At 41.4% G+C, this 16,074-nt stretch overlaps 1 protein-coding gene across 6 annotated transcripts in view; it reads right to left on the reverse strand.

Annotated features, from left to right (window-relative positions):
* Nucleotides 1-5,321: 5,321 nt before the first annotated feature.
* The window catches only part of LOC122555809 (beta-galactoside alpha-2,6-sialyltransferase 1-like), a 147,826-nt gene continuing 137,073 nt past the window's right edge, over nt 5,322-16,074 (reverse strand). For all 6 annotated transcript variants that reach the window (XM_087993724.1, XM_087993726.1, XM_087993725.1 and 3 more), the window contains 2 exons: nt 14,844-15,018; nt 5,322-10,011 (listed from right to left, as the gene is read on the reverse strand). In XM_087993724.1, coding sequence (XP_087849850.1) covers nt 9,767-10,011; nt 14,844-15,018 — 420 coding nt within the window. In that variant the 3' untranslated portion in view covers nt 5,322-9,766. The remainder of the gene's footprint in view (nt 10,012-14,843; nt 15,019-16,074) is intronic.

A 16,074-nucleotide genomic window follows, 5' to 3' on the forward strand; every position in this document is an offset into this window, starting at 1 on the left:
TTAGGGGGTTAGATAGGGTTGACAGTGTGAACCTTTTCCCGCGTATGGAGTCGGGTATTACAAGGGGGCATAGCTTTAAATTAAGGGGGGGTACATATAGGACTGAAGTTAGGGGTAGGTTCTTCACTCAGCGAGTCGTAAGTTCATGGAATGCCCTGCCAGTAGCAGTGGTGGACTCTCCCTCTTTATGGGCATTTAAGCGGGCATTGGATAGGTATATGGAGGATAGTGGGTTAGTATAGGTTAGGTGGGCTTGGATCGGCGCAACATCGAGGGCCAAAGGGCCTGTACTGCGCTGTATTCTTCTATGTTCTATGTTCTATGTATCTGCCCCTGACATCAAGGCTGCATTTGGCTGAGTGTGACATCAAGGAACCCTAGCAAAAACAGAGTCAAAGGGATTCGGGGAAAACTTTCTACTGGTTAGAGTAACAGCTAGCACAAACGAGGTTGTTTGAAGTCAGTCATCTCTGCTCCAGGATATCTCCACAGAAGTTTCTCAGGATAGTGTCCTAGGGTCAACCATCTTCAGCTGCTTTATCAAGAACCTCCCCTCCATCATAATATCAGAAGTGAGGATGTTCAATGATGATTGCACAACATTCAGCAGAGTTCACAACTCCTCCAATACTGAAGCATCCAATGTCCAAATGCAGGAAGTCCTGGACAATATCCAAGCTTGTCCTGAGAAGTCGGAAGTAATATTCATGCCACATATGGGCTTCAGTAAAGCCTTTGATAAGGTTCCACGTGGTAGGCTGTTGGAGAAAATGCAGAGGTATGGGATTGAGGGTGGTTTAGAAGTTTGGATTAAAACTGGCTTTCTGAAAGAAGGTAGCGAGTGGTGGTTGATGGAAAATATTCAGCCTGGAGTCCGGTTACTAATGGTGTGCCACAAGGATCTGTTTTGGAACCACTGCTGTTTGTCATTTTTATAAATGACTTAGATGCAGGCATAGGTGGATGGATTAGTAAATTTGCAGATGACACTAAAGTCAGTGGAGTAGTGGACAGTTTGGAAGAATGTTACAGGTTGCAGGGGGACTTGGATAAACTGCAGAATTGGGCTGAGAGGTGGCAAGTGGAGTTCAATGCAGCTAAATGTGAGGTGATGCACTTTGGGAAGAATAACAGGAAGACAAAGTACTGGGTTAAAGGAAAGATTCTTGGTAGTGTGGATGTGCAGAGGGATTTTAGAGTCTATGTACATAGATCCCTGAAAATTGCCACCCTGGTTGAGAGTGCTGTTAAGAAGGCATATGGTGTGTTAGGTTTCATAGGTAGAGGGATTGAGTTCCAAAGCCACAATATACAAAACTGCAACTATACAAAACACTGGTGCGGCCACACTTGGAATATTGTGTCGCCATATTTCGGGAAGGATGTGGAAGCATTTGAAAAAGTGCAGAGGAGATTTACCAGGATGTTGCCTGGTCTGGAGGGAAGGTCTTATGAGGAAAGATTGAGAGACTTGGGTCCGTTCTCATTGGAAAGAAGAAGGCTAAGAGGGGATTTGATAGAGATATACAAGATAATCAGACAATTAGATAGGGCAGAAAGTGAAAGCCTTTTTCCTAGGATGATGACATCAGCTTGTACAAAGGGACATAACTACAAATTAAGGGGTGATAGATTTAAGACAGATGTCAGAGCCAGGTTCTTTACGCTGAGAGTGGTAAGGGCATGGAATACCCTACCTGTCAACGTCGTCAACTCAGCTACATTAGGGAGATTTAAACAATCCTTGAATAAGCACATGGATGATGATGGGATAGTGTAGGGGGACGAGTTGAGAATAGTTCACAGGTCAGCGCAACATTGAGGGCTGAAGGGCCTGTTCTGCGCTGTATTGTTCTATGTTCCAGACATTGACCATCTGCAACAAGAGAAAATCTAACCAAAGAGTAAACCAACATTTATACTGTATGAGAGTTGGCTGGGTAAGTGGACTCAGATTGGTAAAGGTATTGCCATGGACAATACACCCTTTAACACTAATTGACAATTAAGAGCCAAGCTTGTTTAAATTTGGGTTGTCTCTAATTAGTCAGGGTATTACCCTGAGAAATGGACCAATGAATGGCTGTCACTGTTGAGTTCAAACAAATGCAATGTGTGTACATGTTCTTCCTGTCCTGTCAGGGAACAGGACATTGTGCTGCTGTTCCATTCCAGAATCACATCTAAAGTTCGACAGTGTTTGGTGAGTTTTGCAAGGACATGGCCTGGTTGGGTATGGTTAGTATTTTACTTGTTACAGACAGATGAAGGGATATACTGTTTGAAAAGATCGACCAACTTTTGTGATATATGACCTATGTACCTAGCATCACAGCAGTACTGAAAATCAAACACCACATTAATCACTTGTGTATAGGCAGGAAATCTGTTTGGCAATATCTCATTAGTAGCGAACATCATTTGTGTTGCGACTCCCTAGTGGCAGCATGAAACAGCTAGCTTCAACCTTCAACTGTTACTCAAACATTGAAGTCACCTCACCCTTTCAAGAACAAATGAAGCCAGCCATTCACTGATTCATTTCTCAGGTTAATGTCTGACGAGTGACAGCCAGCCTGCCTGGCTAAAAACGTGTTCCCTACAATACTCGAGACTGCACTTATCATCCATTTTTAGTTGCGCTCTGCAGCTGCTTCAGAGTCAACCAAGCTTAGTGGGGATGGCATCATCTACCTTCTTTTGGGGTACCAGCCCACAAATCAGGAAATTGGATTCAGTTTTACAATCTGCCTCTGCAAACAGCTATCGGGGAGCACCAGGTTCAATGTTGCACAGTGGATTACAATGCTTTGCTGTGGATCTTACCAATGAAGCCTGCACTTCCAAACTGCTTTTCTTCAAACACTAAGCCTGTAGCTGAAGTAACAGCACAAAACTTTAATTATTAGTCATATGGTTCAATGCCAAAGTAACAATGTGCGTAATAGCTTCTGATGCAGCCTGAATGCTTAAGATGCCATTAGGAATGGATCTCTCCGGGAACAAATTCGTCCTTGAGCAATGGCCTGATTTAGATGGCCCCAGTCACAAACTATGCTGTTTTTCAAGCTCCACTTGTGAAGTAAGTGACATATTTTCCCCTACTAGTTTTCAAGCTGTCAAAGATTGATTAAAATGTTATGTCAAGCTTGAAACTTCACAATTTGGATCAGTTACAAGGCTGCGGCTGATGGTTGCAACCAATCAAGAGGTGCATTGCCGAGAGACCAGGCTGTTGTCAGTTTGTAGAGTGTCAAGTATGTTGCAGTAATGACTTCAGGATTTCAGACAGGTTCATGGCCGTGTCAATGGGAATATTTCATTAGCTAGTTGCTGGCTATGCTCTTTAAGGAGCATGTATTCCTACTAAGATCAGGGAAGTTCACTATGGTCAAAACAGGAAGCCAGCTGAACTGCTTTGGCCACAATATCCCAGTAATAGTCCTACAATTTTTTGGAGGTGGCTATCTACAATGTTTATGTAGAAGATAGTAACACAAAGTGAGTAGTAGTACACTACTGTTTAGCTTACCAGCAATGAGTGCTGAGTGTATCGATTGTGTTTTCCCATCAGTTTCTCTATGAGATTTACTTCCAAATGGAGCTAGATTCTGCTGTTGTGGAAGTGTTTTTGGTAGATCAATGTACTGTCAAGAATGATGCCAAAATATTTTGGCATTTATTCATTAGTGAATAATTGGCCGCAGGATTGAACATACAGTTCTTCTCTGACCTTTAGATTGTTCAGGTGGAAGAACTAAACAACGATCTTGGTTGTATTTAGTAAAATTTCAATTTTCTAAAATAGGCTTCCAAAGGCTATCAATCGTCAGTGTGCATTATCTTTTTGAAGACAGGAACCATCATCGTTAATTTCATAGAATCCCTCAGTGTGAAAGCAGGCCATTCAGCCCATCCAATCCCCACCAACCTTCTGAACAGCAGCCAAATCTCCCTTTCCACCGTCGCCCCCTCCGTAATCTTGCAGTCCCCATAGCTATAACCCACCTAGCTTGCACATTCCCCATAGCCTACATAACAAGCTTGCACATCCCTGGAAACTACAGGGCAATTTAGCATGGCCAATCCACCTAACCTGCACATCATTGGTCTGTTGGGAGGAAACCGCAGCACCCGGAAGAAATGAGGAAGAATGTGCAAACTACACAGAGATAGTCACCCGAGGCTTAAATCAAACCCAGCTTCCTGGCACTGTGAGGGAGCAGCGCTAGCCACTGAGCCACCATGCCATCCTGACTTATCTTACATCTATGATAGTGTTGCACCCAGACATTCAACTGAAACTCTTCATTCACCTGTGTGAAAACCTTACAATTCATCAACACCATGATCAGCCATTGATAGCTCCATGTGCACCCTGGAGTTCAAATCAGCAGTACAACCTAATCAGCAATTGGTTCACACAGGTGTCAGGTCTTCCTGATGGCTCTTTAACGTGTGCACTAATGACCTCCCTCCCACAAAGTCTTTGCATATGCTCATCAGCTTGGAAGGAGACTTAGGACGTCCAAAAATCTCACTGAAACATGAAAAAAGAAATGCATTGATAAATAATCTAGTTGCTGTCTTACTGGTTTAACTTGAATTGAGGAGAAGAGCCTTTGATCAAAGCAAAGGTTTCGAGGGATATGGGTCAGAAGCTGGCAGGTGGGCCTAGTTTAGTTTGGGAACGTGGTCAGTGTAGGTTGGTTAGACAGAAGGATCTGTTTCCTTGCTGCATGGCTCTATGACAAGGGTAAGAAATAGAAGTTGATTTAAAAACCAGAAAATAAACTGACAACTCCCTACAGACTGTACAGAATTTGGGGAATGAATAGACAAGTAAATATTACACGTGTGGGTCCTCTTTAAGAAATCATAGATTTAACTGCCTTTAGAAGATAACTAACTCATGGAACTTTGGAAAATAACACGTGATTACGTCATGTGAAAATAAAAACATTTATGAACAAATATTGAGTCAATGGAAGGGGAGGAGAGTGCATAAGACTTTTTAAACATCTCTCAAGTGATATTATGAACTTTGTTTCTGACTTTGAAACAACTCCTGGGTTGAGATTTCATTGAACTCCCAATGTATTAGGATTTCTTGATTAAAACATGTCTTTTGCAGAGCCCTACCCCAATTCCTTCTTTGCAAAGTGCTTCTTTTCAGGTTAATGGTTGAATATCATAAGAACTCTGCATTTGTGTGGTCAAATAGTAGTTTGGAAGGTTTCATGAATATTGTAGACCATACGAAAAATCAATATCAACTAAAATATTTCATTAAATAACATTAATTAATTAATCACATCCAGTAATTTCTGAAATCTTTTTATTTAATAGCATCTGAAAAAATGTTTGCAGATGAAAAAATCTGGCTGATTATTTCACATTCAGTTTAGCTCCTCATTAAAACAACAGCTGTATATAGTCAAGCTACTCAACTAAAGATGAATTCGGTTTTTTAAAATAGTCCATAAACTAGTAATTTACTTTCTTTGACTACTATAAGCTTCACTACTAGCAAAATAAATCACAGTTTGAGATTCAAAGTCCCTACCAAAATGAATTGCTAACCCAATATCTGTCCAATAATTTTCAATGTTTCTTGAATGACAGGTAGCAACACAGGATGTAAATTGTTTAGAAATACTACTCAGGTTGCTCATCATACAGATCTGATCTTAAAATAACATTAATGAATATCTTTCACTGAGATTAAGTTACAGGTTGAAAACACAACAGGCCATAACAGACAAATAGATCTGATGGTTTACATTTCTTTGATTATTCCTAGATGTACAAATAGCAGATTGAAAATTAAATTTAAATTAACACAAAATCTTTTTGAGGCTATGTATTCATTTGCAACTACGAAATTTTGCTGTTTGAATCTCCAATATAATTCTTAGAACACAGATTACAGACTACACAAAAGCAAATTTTCATAACCTTTGATTTTTTAAAAGACTTTTGTGCTGTTGGCTGTGGAGATAGAGACTATAATAATGTAAAACATGTGACAAATGACAGTACGTAAAATGCTCAGTGGTCAAATTCTCATTGTTTTTGGCAAACATTCAGTCATTGCAAATTGAATAGAAGTTGATTTTTTCTTTCAAAAAGTCTTTTCTTTAGCTCAGGTGAAAGCTTAAATGGGTAATGGTAGATTTTTTTTGAATTCCATCAAATTTCTCTCCAATGAATCCAAAAAGTCCATATGCTAAGAATATGAAACTCACCTCAAGGAGCAATTGAGACATACTGTAGATGCATTTAAGAGGAGGTTGGGCAAAGACAAGAAAGGGAAGTGACAAGGAGGTTATGTTTATTGGGTTAGATGAAGAGGAATGGGAGGAGGTTCATGTACAGTATAAAAAAACTTCTCAGCTGTTTCACGCAAAACTTTCAATTTGTTTCTTTAAAGTGCAACTGGATATTTATGAATACCTTTAAAGTGGACCTGCAGATTTAATGGCCTATTTGTATGCTGTACATTCTTCACAGTTCACATTTCAAGTTTGAGATTAAATATGTACAAGGTCTTTCATACATTATAACATGGATACATATAATTCATTACAACAATAGAATCACTTTCACACCCATTTAATGGTATATCCAGAAATACCTATCCCAAAATCTATCCCACATCATTTCAAACAATTTTTGAAATAATGTTTTAGTCCCACAGACAATATGCACACAACATACACAAATTCATGTAGGTTTATGGACAATTATAATTAAAATATACTGTGGATTCTGGAAATCTGAAAAGGAAACAATGTGCTGGAGAAACTCAGTAGGACCTGTGGAGGAAGCGACAGAATTAATGTTTCAAGTCCAATATGATTCCTCTTCTCAACTTCTCCTGAAGAAGTCATATTGAACTTAACATTAACCCTGTTTTCTCTTGCTCATCTGAAGAGTTGAGTCACACTCAATGTTAACTCTGTTTCTATGTCTCCACAGATAATGCCAGAGATACTCAGCAGGTCTGGCACTTTCTTTTTGTAGCTTTTTGGACTAATTCTTCTAGATAGCACGAGGTTTTGTGAGCTCTATGGAAGGTGGTTGGTTTTCTATGTTGTTCCATTGGTGCACTGTACTTCTATTTAGCATTTCATCACACACGGTGAACTGAGAAAATCTTTGTCCTCCTACCCGGAACTACACCTCTGGAGAAACTGTTTTCAGGTACATCAAACAAAAATAGGACTAAAAATGAGGGGAAGAAATTTTAAATGAACATCAAGAGATATGACTGTTCGGGCTTATGCACTGGAGTCAGATTGCAAGCTGACAGTTAATCACATTTCCATACAACCTTTATTCCACAACTTGGGAGTATGCGAAAGCTTTTAAATATTTCTATAATACTTAAATTCAGTATGGATACACAATTCCTGTAGATTTTTTTTCTTCTGTGCTTTCAGAATAATTTATGAAAAAGAAAAATTGTACTTCTGAAAAATGAGACAAGCTGTCAAAGTTACATATCTTGCACTAGTCTGGACGAATGTAAGAATGCCAAATTCTAAAGGCAGAGTAAACATAACTGCTTGAGAAGAAGATGTGTTGCTGGAAAAGCACAGGTAAGGCAGCATCCGAGGAGCAAGCGAATTGACTGTTCGGGCATAAGCCCTTCATCAAGAATGATGCCTGAAATATCAATTCTCCTGTTCCTTGGATGCTGCCTGACCTGCTGTGCTTTTCCAGCACCACACTCTCGACTCTGATCTCCAGCATTTGCAGTCATCACTTTCTCCTGCATGAGAAGAGGGTATGTATTGGTTGGCAAATTAATTCTGATGGGCTGAGGTGTTGCTATAGTAAATACATTAGGGAACTACAGTCATCCATTCTTTTCTTTAAATCTAAAACGGGGCAATTGGTGAATGGGTTCCTTTTCTCCTGCTAAAGATGGGTCATTATATACGAATATACGTGTGCTTGCTAGCTAGGAGCTACGTGATCAGTTAAGCTTACAATGTGACTCGTGCTGAACAATCAAAAGTGTGCCAAGAATTATATTATTAACTCATTTAAGATTGAGTTGAGCTTGCAAGAGCTGAACAATTGCAAGATAACAGTTAGCATTAGGCCAAAAAAGATATTCCACCAATCACATTGAGTACAGTAGTCTCCCCTGTAACCGTGGGAGATACATTCAAAGACTGGCCATGCTAAATTGCCCATAGTGTTAGGTGAAGGGGTAAATGTAGGGGAATGGGTCTGGGTGGGTTGCGCTTCGGTGGGTTGGTGTGGAGTTGTTGGGCCGAAGGGCCTGTTTCCACACTGTAAGTAATCTAATCTAATCTAGAAGCCTAAAACCCTGGATAGGAGCAAACCCATTCATTTAAATGGGAAACCTACCTTCACGGTGGCCTCTTGGTCCCTGGTTCTGGAAGGTTACCAATAATACGTTTGGACTGCAGTAAACTATGGGTAACTGAAACCGTGTAAAATGATTCCACAGAAACAGGGGTCACCCTGTAACGTGGTAACTAAGTTACAGAGGAACCTTGATTATCTGAACGAGATGGGCGGGCACTATTTCGTTTCGATAACTGATTATTCAGATAATCAATTTTACTTTAAACAGCATGCTGATTTAACACTGCGCTTACCGGAGAATTTGTTTAAATCTATAATTTTAACAAAGTAAGCACAACAGGACACAGATTTCACATGATGAGCAAAATAAGCAATGATAACACGAGGAAACTTTTTAAAAATGCAGCAGTCATTAGCATTTGGCAAGGAGTGGTGAAGACAGCCGTAAACAAGGTCCCGAACAGCTTCTACGATTGCAAGAGCATTTGTCCGTTTCTGGGAACTGTCTCGCAAAAGAACTATAGAAGCACCGTTTCGCACATGCGCTTACGTTCTCAGCCAGTTTTTCTATGAATGGCCCAGTAAAGTGACGGGAATACTGTAAAACAGTTACTGTTGCAAAGGGCTGTGTACCAACCCTTACCTAAAATATATCCAGTCGCTGATGCTTGAGCTGCTTGTGTTTCTTTGTTTTTGCCAGTGTTTTCACATGTTCTTCAGTACAGGTAAATCGAATACACTTACCTCTTTGATGTAATATTTTTGGGGGACCTTGAAATCTTCTTCGGATAATCCAAAATTTGGATAATCAATATTCGGAGAATCGAGGTTCCTCTGTACAGGGCAGTTGCAATGCCAGTACATAGACCATACAGCTCAGTGACTTGCCTTTTAGCACTTGGGAGAGTACTGACTATACTTAACTAGTCAATGCTTGCACAACACAGAACATAATGTATAACAGCAGAAGTGATTCCACAATTACTCAAATACAAAGGCCATTTGATAGTCCACACACATTACAGTATCAGCATTATTGGTATTCTGTTAACTTCAGGACTTGGCCTCAACAAATCCACACTGGCTTTCCTTAATGAGCTGGCAATTTCCAAAGTCATTTTTTATTTTGTCCAGAATTATTATTTCTAGAGGCTTTCCCAAGGCAAACTGGACTGAGGTTGCTGGGCATGGTACACTCTTTACGGACAATGGTGCAACATTTACACTTTTCTGCCATGTATTCCAGTGGTTCCAAACACTGAAGACTGGAAAATGATGGTAAGTGCTTAGATTCAATAAAGATTTACTGCAAATTAAAGATGAGAGACAAAAAGAAAAATCAAAATGATAATAATTAGTAAACTGTTATGGAGGTTCACAGGATGATAAATCAAGCAGTGACAGCTTGTATTTTTTCTGCCTAAGGACACTTGAAGGTTCGGAATCCAGGTAACGTAACTTTGCCTTGCATATAGATCTCCTCATCCGACCCTTGATTTATACGTTTCACCAAGTTCTTCTCAAACATTAGGGGGTGGTAGGCACCCATTGTACAGGCTTGGTCCTGAAACTTTTCATAGTAATGACAGAGATCTGTTTGTCGTCTTGAGGGTATAAATTCATAAACATCCGTTTGATTGCAAATGGTCATCATTAACAGAATACCTGTGAGTGAGGGGGAAAAAAAGACATTATCTAATGGTGAGTGGGTAAGAGGAAGAAAGCAACAGATGAGGATACGTTCCAAGGAAAATTAGGGTACATTATAGAGCATATAACTATGGAGAAGTTCTACCTTCTCTCATGTTGTGTGGATGCAGGTTTTAAATCTGACTTCTTTCTCACAGGTGGAATGTCTTACTTAATGAGTGTCCTAATAGAATCCCCTGACTACCCTATCACACCAAAGGAAATCTTGCTAGGTTTTTTTTGATACTTAACCACTTTAAGGCAACGTGGTAGCTCTGTGGTTAGCATTGCTGCCTCACAGCATCAGGGAACCACCCCTGGGTGGCTGTCTGTGTAGAGTTTGCACAATATTCCAATTTCAGTCCTCCCACAGTCTAAAGATATGTAGGTTAGATTGATTGGCCATGCTGAATTGCCCCTAGTATCCAGAGATGAGCAGGCTAGGGGGATTAGCCATTGGGAATGCAGGATCACAGGGATGGGGTGTGTCTGGATGGGATGCTGTTTGGAGGGTTAGTGTGTACTCCATGGGCTGCTTCCACACTGTAAGGATTCTGTGAAATTCTATTTTTCTAATCGAGCCATTCAGAGATATTATTACACAGCTCGGGAACATAGGGGTCTTGAACCCCAGCCCCTCGGTCCAGGGATAGAGTCACTATCTCTGCACCACAAGGGGCCAATGGATCAGTATTTTCAATAAAATACACTGATGCATGTCTTCACTGACTGGGCAGTAATCTGATGGAGTCCTTTGATTTTGTGGACAGAATTTTCTTTGTTTTTGGGCCATCCAAAATCACAATAAAACAACATCCAATAACATACTTGCAACAGAACACAAGCAACAATTGATCACATTGCCAAAAACAATCTCCTCGCTGTCGTGTTTGACGCAGCAGAGAGGATGACCTTTGTGTAGTGAGTGATGATTGCACAGAATTGCCTGCATTCTGCTGTAAATGACAGAGCAACTCTTACCTCAGCATTACCTAGATGGTTCACTAATACAGTATACACAGGAAACTGAAACATGCAGCAGGCTACATTATTTAAATATTCACTGTGACTCAAGCATGAAAATAAATAATCTACAAAACGCTTCAGTATTTGCCACTGAAAAGTGACAAGTCCTTCTTCCCTCAGCTGACTGCATCGATTGCTACGATTCTTTGATACTCAATAATAAAATGTGCAAATAACCACATGAATCTTCTGTGCTGGCAACAACTTATTTCAGAGACATGATACTCTGTGAGCCACTGGGGAAACCATTCACAAGGCACCTGGAGCAATGTGTTTCATTGGCAAAATAATCAGCAAAAAAAGTTTTAAATTCAGTCAACTTTTCATTCATGTTTGCTAACTGGAAGAAATAAATACTGATCACCCCAAAAGGTGTGTAGGTTACTGAAATCAAAAGGCCAACAAGCCACCATTTTCATACAAAACTTAGCCTTTGGAATCAATTTGACTTCAAGGTTGAACTTGGAAGATGTGACTCCCCACTGCGGCATGGGTGGTGGAAGGTAAGAAACCTTCCAACAATAAACCACAGCAATAATATACAATAGTGATGACCTTACCTAGTTGACAGTGGGACTTCCACTCCTCAGGGACAAAAAGTCCTGGCCTCGAGAGTGACCAATCAGAATGACTACGGACTGAGCAGGTCACTGAATGTGGTAATGGCCACTGGTAGGACTACAGGTGAGTCCCTGGAAGATCATAGATACTGGATTTAAAGGTAATCCACTGTTTCCGGACAGTGTTCCACAGAGAGTGCATCAGCAAATTCTAGAGGAAGTCGGGAAGCACAAAGGTGGTGGGGGGGGCGTGGGTATGATGTATCTCCAATGGATCAGCCCCGCCCCATCTCTAAAGGATGGGCCCTCCCTTCCTTTGTGCTTTTTACTGAGTAGGAAAAAAATAGCAGACTGGCCACTTGCATTCCATCTTCCCCCATCCAAAGTAGTAGGGCGGCTGAGGTGGAAAAAGGCCCTGAAGTGGCCTTTTTTATAATATCTGTTCTTTCACAAGATCTCGGTGTTGCTGACTATGCCAGCATTCATTCCCCATCTCTATTGGCCCTTGAGAAGATGGTAGCAAGCTACCTTCTTGAATTGTTGCAGTCTATGTGGTGTAGATAGATGCAGACAGGCACACTGTGACGTTGATGTGTTACGTTCCTCAACAGGCGTAAAGGTAAGTGGACTGGTTGATGCCTTACTCTCCCACTCAGTGCAATATTGGAGTCAGCTGGTTAAGAGGACAATGAGCTACTATCTCTGATGCCTCTGCCTTAAATTATTTACAAGGCTGGCATACATCAGGACCTGGAGACTTGTTAACCTACAGCTTCATCAGTTTACTTAGTACCACTTCCTTTGTGACATAATTTCACTAAGCTAGTTTGGAGAAGTTTTGTAGCTCAGGTTGAGGTTTGGGATGTTGGTTTGCTTGCTGAGCTGGAAGGTTCGTTTTCGGATGTTTTGTCACCATAATAGATAACATCATCAGGAGCCTCCAGTTGAAACACTGGTGTTAATGACCCACTTTCTATTTATGTGTTTAGGTTTCCTTGGGTTGGTGATGTCAGTTCCTGAGGTGATTCATTTCTTGTTCTTTTTCTCAAAGAGTGGTAAATATTTGTTGATAGAGTTCCAGTTGGAATGCCAGGGTTCTAGGACTTCTCATGCATGTCTCTGTTCAGCTTGTCCTAGGGTGGATGTATTGTCCCAGTCGAAGTGGTATCCTTCCTCATCTGTATGTAAGGATACTAGTGAGAGTGGGTCTTGCCTTTTTGTGGCTCGGTGGTGTTCATGTATCCTGGTGGCTAGTTTTCTAGCTACCAGAATACATGAAGATCAACGAGCCACAAACATTAGCCACCAGGATAGCCCAATTCTCTCAGTGACGCTGACTGCCCATCACAGAGTCCGCATCATGCCTGATCCCCTCAGTGACACTGACTGCCCATCACAAGGTCCTCATCATGCCTGATCCCCTCAGTGATACTGACTGCCCATCACAGAGTCCTCATCATGCCCGATCCTCTCAGTGACGCTAACTGCACATCACAGGGTCCTCAACATGCCCGATCCCCTCAGTGATACTAACTGCCCATCACAAGGTCCTCATCATGCCTGATCCCCTCAGTGATACTGACTGCCCATCACAGAGTCCTCATCATGCCCGATCTCTCAGTGACGCTAACTGCACATCACAGGGTCCTCAACATGCCCGATCCCCTCAGTGATACTAACTGCCCATCACAGGGTCCTCATCACGCCCGATCCCCTCAGTGATACTAACTGCCCATCACAAGGTCCTCATCATGCCTGATCCCCTCAGTGATACTGACTGCCCATCACAGAGTCCTCAACATGCCCAATCTCTCAGTGACGCTAACTGCACATCACAGGGTCCTCATCATGCCTGATCCCCTCAGGATACTGACTGCCCATCACAGAGTCCTCATCACGCCCAATCCCCTCAGTGATACTAACTGCACATCACAGTGTGCTCATCATGCCCGATCCCCTCAGTGATACTGACTGCCCATCACAGGGTCCTCATCATGCCCAATCCTCAATGATGCTGACTGCCTATCACAGCATCCGCATCATGCCTGACCCTCTCAGTGATACTGACTGCCCATCACAGGGTCCTCATCATGCCCGATCGTCTCAGTGATACTGACTGCCCATCACAGAGTCCTCATCATGCCCGATCCCCTCAGTGAGGCTGACTGCCCATCACAAGGTCCTCATCATGCCCAGCCCCCTCAGTGAGGCTGACTGCCCATCACAGGGTCATCATCATGTCCGATCCTCTCAGTGATGCTGACTGCCTATCACAGGGTCCTCATCATGCCTGATCCTCTGTGATACTGACTGCCCATCACAGGGTCCTCATCATGCCCGATCGTCTCAGTGATACTGACTGCCCATCACAGAGTCCTCATCATGCCCGATCCCCTCAGTGAGGCTGACTGCCCATCACAAGGTCCTCATCATGCCCAGCCCCCTCAGTGAGGCTGACTGCCCATCACAGGGTCCTCATCATGCCTGATCCTCTCACTGATACTGACTGCCCATCACAGGGTCCTCATCATGCCTGATCCTCTGTGATACTGACTGCCCATCATAGGGTCCTCATCATGCCCGATCCTCTCAGTGATACTGACTGCCCATCACAGGGTCCTCACCTCATCTTTGTTCTCTCTTTGCATGTCTTTCTCACGTGTGCATGTCGAAGTCATGGTTATTTATGACCAATCCATCAAAATCTCACAACTCTTCACCGTTCTGTTACCTCATATGTGTTGCTATTTAATTGGGAATTGCCATATTAAAATGCTGTTGTTATTGTTGAGACTGTCAGTTTGCAATATTTATAGCTCCTTTCACAATGAAACCTGACAGAGTATTAACACAGAAGTAAAGACCACCAAACTAAGTCACATGACATGTTATATTGCTACCTGTACACATATTAAAAGTATATATACTGAGGAACCTCGATTATCTGGCATTCAATTATCCAAATATTGGATTATCCAGCAAGATCCAGATGCTCGGCTAAACTATGTTATTCGGCATTCGATTATCCGGAATTCAATTAACTGAATGGAATACACCCCGCCTGTGTCCTTCGGATAATCGAGTTTCCTCTGTATATGTAATGTACAGTGGAAAATAAAAATTATATCATTTCATACAATAGCAGAGCACAGAACAAGGGAAGCTCTCTTAATGAATACAATTGCATTAGTGAAGCACCAATGCTGCATACTGTTCACTCACCCATCATCCCAGAGGAGGGAGGGTTGCGCTGAATATCTTCAGCTGTGTTCTCTTGCATGATGTTCCAAAGCTGCCATTCCATCTTGGGGTTTATAATATAGAAGGGCTGGTCTGGATTCATTTGACGATATTTTTTGTAATTCTCAAAGAAGTTATAGTCTGGATGTCTAAACCACTGAGAGAAGAAAAGTAAATACAGAAATGCTGAAAACCATGATGCAGGCTGGGATTTGTTAATTTCACCTTGCCTTAAAAAAATTGCTAGAATATTTAAAAATGCTTGTTGCCATTCTGAGTAAAGTCATTGAAATCCTGCTTGATATGAGCGTTCTCAGATAATGAAGTCAGTCAGGTGGACTTCATGAAATATGAGTTCCCTGATTGGGGCTGTTAATCTGGTCCAATCAGGGAGCCCTGGCTGACAGATAAACATGGGAGTATCAGGGGTTCCCATTATAAAGCCAAATTAAGTAAGCCACTACTTAAACTTCACTGAAACAGAAATATGATTGACACTTTAAGCAGCCCAATAACACAAACATTTTGTAACAATGCGATGGATGAATAACTTGCAAGTTGTTAGTATTTTCATTATAAATCAGTACTTTCTAATCCTGCATTGCATAGTAAAAATGGTGCATGCATGAATATTCATCTGTGAGAGATCTTAATGCTAACATTAATAATAAAGGCGTGAATCAGGTGCCAGTAACAATCCACCTTCAGCTGAACAGAGGAGACGTATAATTCCACTCCGTCTCTGTACTGCAGACTCAAAACTTGAAGAATGATACACAGGTCCATAATGCAGAAATATGCTGATAAACAATGTAGGTAAAACCCAATTCTACTTGTAACCATACCTAATATCGCGAAGAAGGTGATGAGAAAAATAACCCATATTGGAATTTAAATTTACAGAATAGTCTCAACAATAGTTTTACTCAGGCATACCCATCATAAAGAGGTAGTTAAAACATACAAATTAGGAGCAAGAGTCTGCTCTGTCATTTAATCAGATTATAGCTGCTTAATCCACATTCCTACCTACCTCAGTAATTTTACCAACTTGATGAGCAAGAATCCATTCATTGTAGTCGTAAAAAAAATTCAAAGTATCTGCTTCACTGTATTTTCAAAAAGAGTTCCAAAAATCCACAATCCTCCATGAGAAAAAATGTCTCCTCATCTTCCTTCTGAAATGCCTGTCCCTTATGTTTAAACAGTGACC

The sequence above is a fragment of the Chiloscyllium plagiosum genome, unplaced genomic scaffold, assembly GCF_037043375.1.
Source record: "Chiloscyllium plagiosum isolate Xiang-an unplaced genomic scaffold, Cpla_swu_hap1 HiC_scaffold_13, whole genome shotgun sequence".
Lineage (NCBI taxonomy): Eukaryota > Metazoa > Chordata > Chondrichthyes > Orectolobiformes > Hemiscylliidae > Chiloscyllium > Chiloscyllium plagiosum.